We start from the raw sequence: 8988 nt of genomic DNA on the forward strand, positions 1-8988 counted from the left end.
CGGCTAATGACACGCGCAGCGACGTCTCGCATTTCAGACGCAAGGAAAAGGTCCCGCCCCATTCAGTGACGTTTACCTCTAAGCCACGCCCAATGCGGAAAAGAAACATCGCAACCCCAATGTGTGGCTACAGTTTGTTATAAAGTGAGGATTATTACAGAAGAATGAACGATTTGTAAGACGAATGTTTATTTTTACTATTTAATAAAGAGATACAAGTACAGTAAGTATAGATATATGGGAGTCCATGTTTCGTGTGCTAAACCGGTTTATCCTGACAGGCCACTGCTGTAATGTTGATCTCTGCAGTTTAGTCTAACCTAACCTGATTTATCTAATGTCCACACATCACACGGGACGAGGTAGGTCACATTTCCTAATATCCATACTATAAAGAGCTTTAATAAATATGTGTCTTGATTGAATTGCTTTAATACTCTCTGGAATTATTTGAATATAAACCTTTGAGATCAAAACTTCCACTGCATCCTAATGGTAAATTGTAGGTGATTGATTTAATTTAGTCATTCTGAGGTGTGTGTGTGTGTGTGGTTGCATGTATGTATGCATGTATGTATTTCTACAGTCTATATCTATCTATCTATCTATCTAAAAAAATAGGAAACTATAATTGGAAAATAATGTTAAAAAATGCATTTTAAACAAATGTTTCATGTAGTCTTTTAATTAAATTATTTTCTAACTAATATGTGATCATATAGACAGCATGCATAGTAATTATAAAAGAATTTTAAATGCTGCTTGAATTTTAAAAGTCTTTTAATTAAATTTTAATTAAAATTAAGCCCTAAAACAGTATGAAAGCAATTGTAAAAGAATTAGAAACAATGAATTAATATTTAAGCAAATATTTAATATAGTCTTTTAATTAAATAATATTTCAACTAATATGTGATCATAAAAACCGCATGCATACTAATTATAAAAAATTTAACTAATATTCCTTTTATTTAATACGATTATATAATTAATTCACTAATATTAAGTCATAAACTATTAGATAAAATAGTTTTAAAATATAAAAAAAACATAGTTATGTTAATATATTAGAAAAATAAATGTAGTCTTTTAGTTAGGCCTAAAAAATATTTCAACTAATATGAAGTCATAAAAATCTATATCTATCTATCTATCTTAAAATATAAAACTGTAAAATCAGTAAAGTGTGCACACATTTTTTTTAACTGATTTATATATATATATATATACTCACACACACTATGTGTGTGTTCTGTATCAACTAACAGTCTATGTTTGTACTTCACTTATTTTCACGCTTGTCTCTTTTTACAGACAATGGCATCGGAAGAAGTAAAAGTTGCATTTGTCAGCAATCACAATGGGACGACCCTTACGGAGGTTTCGCTGGGATCCCTCTTAGCCCCGCTGTGTTTTCTCAGCCGAGGTCTGTTCCTGATAGTCTTCCACCTTGGAAAAGGGGTTCTTCCGTTCTCCTGGGGAACCCATCTCCTGCTGGACTTCACGGCACTAATAATGCCTCTGGTCCTGTCATGCACCGCACTGAGCGACATCCTTCACTTTGTCATCATGGGCATCGCTGTAGTTGACTTAGTTGTCCTATACCTCGTTTACAAGAACGGAAAGCATCCAAGCTTTCAAGGTTCCCTTTACAGTACAATTGACAGGTTTGTGCAAAGCAGAGTAGAATCCAACCTGGTCCCGTTTGTGACCGTGTTTCGAGTTCTGGTCAACATGAAGACCGCCATAAGCATTTTGGCTGTCGATTTCAGTGTCTTCCCAAGACGTTATGCAAAAACAGAGATGTATGGAACAGGGGTGATGGATTTCGGCGTCGGAGCGTATGTAATGGCCAATGCGTTGGTGTGTCCTGAAGCAAGAGGAAAGGACATTCAAGGCTCGAAGATCAGTCATGTGTTTAAACAGTTGATTTCCGTCTGGCCGTTGGTCTTGTTAGGGTTTGTGAGACTTGCGAGCGTCAAATCATCAGGCTACCACGAGCATGTGACAGAGTATGGAGTTCACTGGAACTTCTTCTTCACGTTAGCCATCGTCAGAGTGGTGGCGTCCGCACTTCTGGCTCTTTTTCCTGTGGACGCCTCATGGCTTCTTGCTCTTCTCATTGGTGGAACCTACCAGGTTGTTTTGGAGACAACAGGTCTGAAGTCCTTCCTCATTCACAATAGCGAGCGCACAGGCTTTCTGCAGGCAAACAGAGAGGGCATCTTCTCAGTTGTGGGTTACATCGCCATCTATATGGCTGGGGTTCAGGTTGGCCGTTACCTCATGCAGAGCAGAAATTTGGTTAAAGACTGGATCAGAGTGATCCGTAACCTTCTGTTAACCAGTTTTGGGTTGTTCTTCAGTCTTTACATATGCCAGATATGCACTGAGCCAGTGTCACGCAGAATGGCCAATCTTTCCTTCTGTATTTGGACTGTAGCACAGGCTTTATTCTTTCTCTCATGCCTCAGCATTGCTGATTTACTGCTACTTTTTTCTAAAGCCATCTCTAATTTTTCATTTGTGTCTGCATCGTGGTGTCCGTATCAAAACAAGAAGTCATTACCAGATGAGAAAATGAGAAAAAATATGGATGCATTATGCCTAGTACAGTCTGTTAACCGGAATCAGTTGTTATATTTCCTACTTGCAAATACCATGACTGGTTTGACCAATGTGTTAATCGACACTCTGAACAGCAATGATGTTTTAGCTGTAAGTGTTTTGCTCTTGTATATGTTTATGAATAGCTTAGTCATATTCATATTGCATATCAATAAAATAACCATTAAGTTCTGGTAAACACCCTTTCATTTAGTTTCAGATTACACTGTATTTTTCTTTCTTTCTTTTTTTTGAATGGCTCTCGCAAAACTGCTGTGAAATACACTGTATATTGTTTGCATAGTTCAAATAAAATTGAATGTGTAATTTGTAAATATACTGCTACTGTGTATTACATATGAGATATGAATACATAGATTTATTTCATGTTAACAGTAGAACAGAAGATTTTTGTGCCGCAATCGGCCAACTTTTTCCATGAGTTTAATCGTCTTTGTGCCTTTGCAGTTCACGATGTAGATAGCCTGTGTGGTGAATTGATTAAAAACATTCCATGTAGTAATTTATTTAATTGATTATGAAAGGTGCATGCATTATAATTATAAAAGAATTTGGAAAATGCTAATGTTTGCTAATATTCCTTTTAATTAATATTAAGTCTAATATTAATTAATTAATTGAAATTAAAATGAATTCATATTAAAACGATATGAAAAATAATTGTAAAAGAATAAGAAAATTAAGCAAATATTTCATGTATTCTTTTATAGAAATATTCTAACTAACATAAAATAAAAAAATGCATGCATGCATACTAATTATAAGAATTTAAAAAAATATATGAATCAAACTTTTATTTAAATAATAAAACAATATGAAAATAATTGTGAAAGAATTAGAAGAAATGCAATTTAAGCAAACATTTAATGTAGTCATTTAATTAAATAATATTTCAACCAAAATGCGATCATAAAAATAGCATGCATGCTAATTATAAAGAATTCTGATTCTGTCTTTTAATTAGACTTTAATATTAAGTCATAAAACTATATGGAAAATAAGTATAAAATAATAAATAAAAAATGCATTTAAACAAATATTTCATTTTAATTAAATAATACTTTAACTAACGTGATAAATACTGCGTACATATACCAATTATAAAAGAATTATAAAAAGACAGATTTTTGCTAATGATACAAAGTCGTTTAACTAGACATTTATTTAATATTAAGTCATAAAACTATATGAAAGATAGTTGTCAAAGATTTAGAAAAATGCATTTTAACTATTTAATTAATTGATATTTAAGTAATATTTTAATTAATAGTTAATCAGCAAATATACGATCATAAAAATCGATTAACTTTTAGATGAACTTAGCATATTATATGATCTACCTATAATTAAATTATGTTTCTTCTGCTTTCTCTCAAATAATAATCTCCACCCATGTGTCAATCAAACTGCACACATGACGTCAAGCCCTCGGAGCCCGGATCTTCTTTTCTGACGTATCCGGGGGGTCAAAGGTCATAGAACGTTCGCCTGCCACATACGCCTCTGTCGCACTTGTTTGTTTTTGTCCAAAAAAAAAGAAACAACCTTCGGAAACAGGTGAGTACGACAGCTGCAACTTGATATGTGTGCATCTAGTCGCTCTTTCGAGTGCAGTAACGGCAGAAAAGTAACGCCACGGGAAAGATAAACCCGGAATTGGTCGAGTTAATGCTGAGGGTGTCAGTCCGTAAGTCAAAGTAGATCTTTGACAGGACACTTTTGAATTTAAAAAGCATGTATTGTTTTAAAAGTACATTTGCACCCTGTTTAGCTTGCAATAAAACATGCTTTGCTAGGTTTAAAGTTGCCGTGCAGCTCCCTCAGGCAAGCTACTGACAGAACTAACGTTAGCATGCTAATCAGCTCGATAAAAAGTTTCACAGGTTAGCCGTGCGCTAACTTGACTTCGACACTCAAAATTATCTCTTTTTTTTTGTAACATCATCTCAGATGCCATCCCTGTAGCATTAGATATGTCGAAATGACTCGTTTAAGTTGCTCTACATGTGGGTGCGAGCATTTCGCTGGCTAACAGGCTAATTAGCGTAACTTATGTGTCATTGGAGGGAACATGAGTGCAATTATTACAGCTCTGATTATTCAACTGTTGCCATGACTACCAGACTGTCAAGATTATTTAATATGAATATGATCTGAAATGTGTTTTTAGATATTTTAGAGCTTTGAGAGGCTGGTTTGGTGGCTGTTTAGCTGCTCATTGTTAGCACGTTATGTGGCTTGACCTCTTCATACTTGCACCTCTGATAAAGGAGTTACTGCATTTATTTGACACTTCTGTAAGAGTGTTTCATTCAGATTGGGGTGTAGACTAGAGCTGGGGATAGTAAGGGTTTAAGGTAGGGATGCACTGATAGGATTTCTTTGTCTGATACGATACCGATTTTAACAAACAACTATGGGCCGATACCGATATTGGTCAATTGCATAAAACAGAAACGAAAAAAATATCGATCGGTTCACTCCGAGCAGAATTGGTATTTAAACGTTTCTGTTCCTGCGTTCCTCTGTATTATTACATTCCGAAATCGGTTTGAGTAGAAAAAATACTGGTTAATAACATTATTTTTTAAACTTTTTCTTTGCCTATAATAATAGAGTACAGCATTTTCTTTACTTAAAAAGAAAAAAACACGAGGGTCTTGATCTGGTAGCCTATCTTGCGCATAGTCCTAGCCAATACAGCATCATCTTTTCTAGATTTTGACCAAATGTATTAAACAAAAGAAAATACTGTCAACGCTTTAAAGACATTAAAGTAGGCCTATTTTAGATATTAAAACATGTTTGCAGCATGGATCAAAAAACGCTACTATTATAAGCGTTTTGAGAGGGAAAAGCAGCCTAAATTAATAGACTGTACGTCGCATTTTATTATTAATATATTATTATTTTATTACTATTATTCAGAAATAATGTAGGCTAAAACACCGGTATATAAAGCAAAACATTTACAAACACAATTAGGCTATTTTAGTTCCCTTCTCTCCACAACAAATCCTCTAAAGTTGTAAGCCAAAACGAATTAATTTAAAAGCAAAACTGAAGCCTACCTCTATCATTCTGCACGAATCCAAATGTTTCCATATTCACGATGTGTCTGGATGCTAAAATATTATTTATTATGTAAACTATAGGCTTTGTTCTTCACTCGCATTTTCGACATAAAACATCATCCTTTACATAGGCTATAACAGCACAGTGAGGCGGTGGTTACACTGAACGGCTCAGACTGTACTACAGTGTACTACGGACTATTTAAATTGAGCAGTGTAGCTTTTTATGTATCTTTAACTGTATTATATTTTGATAATGAACAGGCTGCGATGTCAAGTTAGCAAAAATATGTTGTATGTGCGTGTGAGTCGCTGATGCGATTCAAAACTGTAAAGCTTTTGCAAAATAAAGAAACCGGCTTTCCTTTCCGTGAACTTCGGAGAACTAATCATTACAATGATCCAAACTCAGCACAATTTTTACTTTCGTTTTGTTAATCTGTATAGGCCCATATATTCCTTTTTATGTAGCCTATATAGTTTTATTCCATTTTCTCTGTTCACAGAAACGCTGCAGGTGCGTGATGTGAACTTGTGTGAATCTGTGTTCTACACGATCCTGCCATTTATGCTGGTTTCAAACACACAAAAAGCTGCATATTACCTGCCATTCATTTTCACTTAAATGTAGGCTAATGCTTAATTGGCGGTTCGTGACGTATCCTCAGAAAAACTAACTCCGGGGCATTGCCAGTGCCACATGTTACCTATGATGAGTTTACAGCTGAGCGCGGGCGTTTCACTGGTTGGATGCGTCAGCGTCACATTTGCATATGGCCGTACTATGCTGTCTGACAAACTATATTTTGTACAGATTTTATTTTGTTTTGGCAAGTATTTAATTATTTTGCCCAGAGAAAAATGTTGGATTATGCAACAGACATGCAACTCATTGTCTCCATGCAGTTAATTAATAAACCATCGGTATCGGCCCTTTTCATGCTATTTCCGATATGCCGATGGCTTTAAAATAATCAAAAATCGGCCGATAAATATCGGTGGCTGATACGTCGGTGCATGCCTAGTTTAAGCCTCTGTAGTCAGATAAGAGTGTATGTGTAAGCTAATAATCCTTAGCAAAGCTACAAAGGCTGCTGGGAAACCAGTGTTTGCGTTTTTGGAATGGACAAATATTGATTAATCTGGGTGAGAAAAGCAGGCATGTGAAATCTAAATAGTATATTAATTGTATTATTATTTTAATTATTAGAAATATGTTGCTATTGTACTGTAAAAAAAAAAAAACAAGCATTTAATAATTTAATGTTATTTAAATATTAAATATTAAACTGAAATATTACTATTACGATAAGACTATTGTACTGTAAAAAAGAGAAGTATTTAATAATAATAATATCTTAATTTGATTATTTCATCAAATTAAATTTGATTATATCAAAAATTAAATAAATAAATATTACTGTTACAATAATACTACTGTACTGTAAAAAGCAAGTATTTAATAATAATAATAAAAGTTAATTTAATGGTACTATTTAAATTATGGAAATTAATCAAATAAATTACAGTTGCAATAATACTATTGTACTGAAAACAAGCATTTAGTTATTATTATTGTCATTATTATCATGAGAACAAAAGTAAAATTACAATATTGATATTTATGGTAGGGCTGCACGATTATGACAAAAATCATAATTGTCGATTATTCCCTTGAAATTGTAATTGCGATTTATTAATTACAATTATCACAATTTACATTGAATGATGTTTATACCATTGTTTCATGCAACTGCATGCTGTATTTTTATATGAAAATAAACAAACTGAAAACACTCTAACTGAAAAACCTTTAGTGCTTTTCTATCGTATTAAGCCTCAAATGTCAAATATACATCGGATTGGTTTCTTCTTTAAATGATAAAAAAGTAAAAATATGAATTGTATTATAATGTTATACTAAAACTAAAATTAAAATAATGGGAAAAACCCTTAAGATAACATGTAGAAAGAAAAAAAAACATATCTTAAGCTTGCAGAATAACATAAGTGGACTTTGAACGATTAATTGCAGCTTTGGATGATTACGTAATTGTGGCATCCATAATTGTAATCGCGATTAGAAATTCGATTAATTGTGCAGCCCTAATTTATGGGATGCCCTTTGCTTTTGAATGTTCGAAATCTAAAATTCATGGTCATACTTTTCACTTCAGAAAATATGAAAGTCTATATAAATACGTAAATTACATTGAAAAGTGGTCTGAATTGAAACTCATAGTGGAGGTGATATTGCGGTTGTGTCCACACACTTTTGGGGAAGTCGTGGCCTAATGGTTAGAGAGTTGGACTTGTAACCCAAAGGTTGTGGGTTCGAGTCTCGTACCGGCAGGGATTGTAGGTGGGGGGAGTGAATGTACAGTGCTCTCTCCCACCTTCAATACCACGACTGAGGTGCCCTTGAGCAAGGCACCGAACCCCCAACTGCTCCCCGGGCGCCGCAGCAAAAAATGGCTGCCCACTGCTCCGGGTGTGTGTTCACTGCTGTGTGTGTGCACTTTGGATGGGATAAATGCAGAGCACTAATTCTGAGTATGGGTCACCATACTTGGCCACATGTCACTTCACTCACTTCACACTAGCAGGCAGATCTGGGCAAAGACATGGCGCGTCTGGTGGCTGTCTGCAGAGACGGGGAAGAGGACTATCTGTTTCTTGCACGCCAGATTCCTTTGTACATCGATGACTCGCTCACGGTAAGATCATTTATTGGTTGCACTTTGCATTTTACCATCTTTAAAGCCAACGTGAAATGAACATTAAACATATTTACTTTAAAAAAATATGGTTTTATTGTGTGTGTGTGATCTGTCAATTTGGGTATTTTAGCAGCCAATATAAACCGGTTAGAAGTTTGTCTTGGCAGGCAATTTTGTATTAAGCAGTTATGTTCCCCTATACATGCATTACTGAAAGCAAACTGATTTCACGGTATTATATAGGAAGAAGCACTGCGTTATTTTGATGATATATACACATTTTTATGTAGATGGTGATGGAGTTTCCTGACAGTATTCTGTACTTTGACAGCTGTCAGATCAACAGTTCACAAATGAAGCAGTTTATTGAGGTAAACTATGACATTTTCTCATTTTCACTGTTGGCAATGAATCTCATGAAACCTGTTAAGAGTCATATTTCACCTAAACCAAAGGGAAGAAATTAGAAAAAGTATTTAATATTAAAGAGTTATTTAAATCTGTAACATAAAAAAAATTACTATTCACGACAATTAATTAGAATACCCTCTAATTCTCATTACAGT

The 8988-nt window shown here is 34.4% G+C and overlaps 2 protein-coding genes across 4 annotated transcripts in view; both read left to right on the forward strand.

The window, feature by feature from the left end:
* Nucleotides 1-69: 69 nt before the first annotated feature.
* Nucleotides 70-2861, forward strand: LOC107665033 (phosphatidylinositol-glycan biosynthesis class W protein-like). 2 transcript variants are annotated; one of them, XM_016455878.1, is made up of 3 exons: nucleotides 70-144; nucleotides 282-362; nucleotides 1315-2861. In XM_016455878.1, the coding sequence occupies exon 3, from the start codon at nucleotides 1318-1320 to the stop codon at nucleotides 2803-2805; it is 1488 nt and encodes a 495-aa protein (XP_016311364.1). In that variant the 5' UTR covers nucleotides 70-144; nucleotides 282-362; nucleotides 1315-1317; the 3' UTR covers nucleotides 2806-2861. The 2 variants fall into 2 exon arrangements, with proteins under 2 accessions (XP_016311364.1, XP_016311296.1); XM_016455810.1 differs by having other exon boundaries at nucleotides 103-175.
* Nucleotides 2862-4058: 1197 nt separating this feature from the next.
* The window catches only part of ggnbp2 (gametogenetin binding protein 2), a 15791-nt gene continuing 10861 nt past the window's right edge, over nucleotides 4059-8988 (forward strand). The window contains exons 1-3 of one of the 2 annotated variants that reach the window (XM_016455617.1): nucleotides 4059-4185; nucleotides 8306-8419; nucleotides 8713-8793. In XM_016455617.1, the coding sequence (XP_016311103.1) occupies nucleotides 8327-8419; nucleotides 8713-8793 (174 nt within the window). In that variant the 5' untranslated portion in view covers nucleotides 4059-4185; nucleotides 8306-8326. The remainder of the gene's footprint in view (nucleotides 4186-8305; nucleotides 8420-8712; nucleotides 8794-8988) is intronic. The other variant, XM_016455693.1, reaches the window with a different exon arrangement.

Source organism: Sinocyclocheilus anshuiensis, unplaced genomic scaffold (assembly GCF_001515605.1).
Source record: "Sinocyclocheilus anshuiensis isolate Anshui unplaced genomic scaffold, SAMN03320099.WGS_v1.1 scaffold245, whole genome shotgun sequence".
NCBI lineage: Eukaryota > Metazoa > Chordata > Actinopteri > Cypriniformes > Cyprinidae > Sinocyclocheilus > Sinocyclocheilus anshuiensis.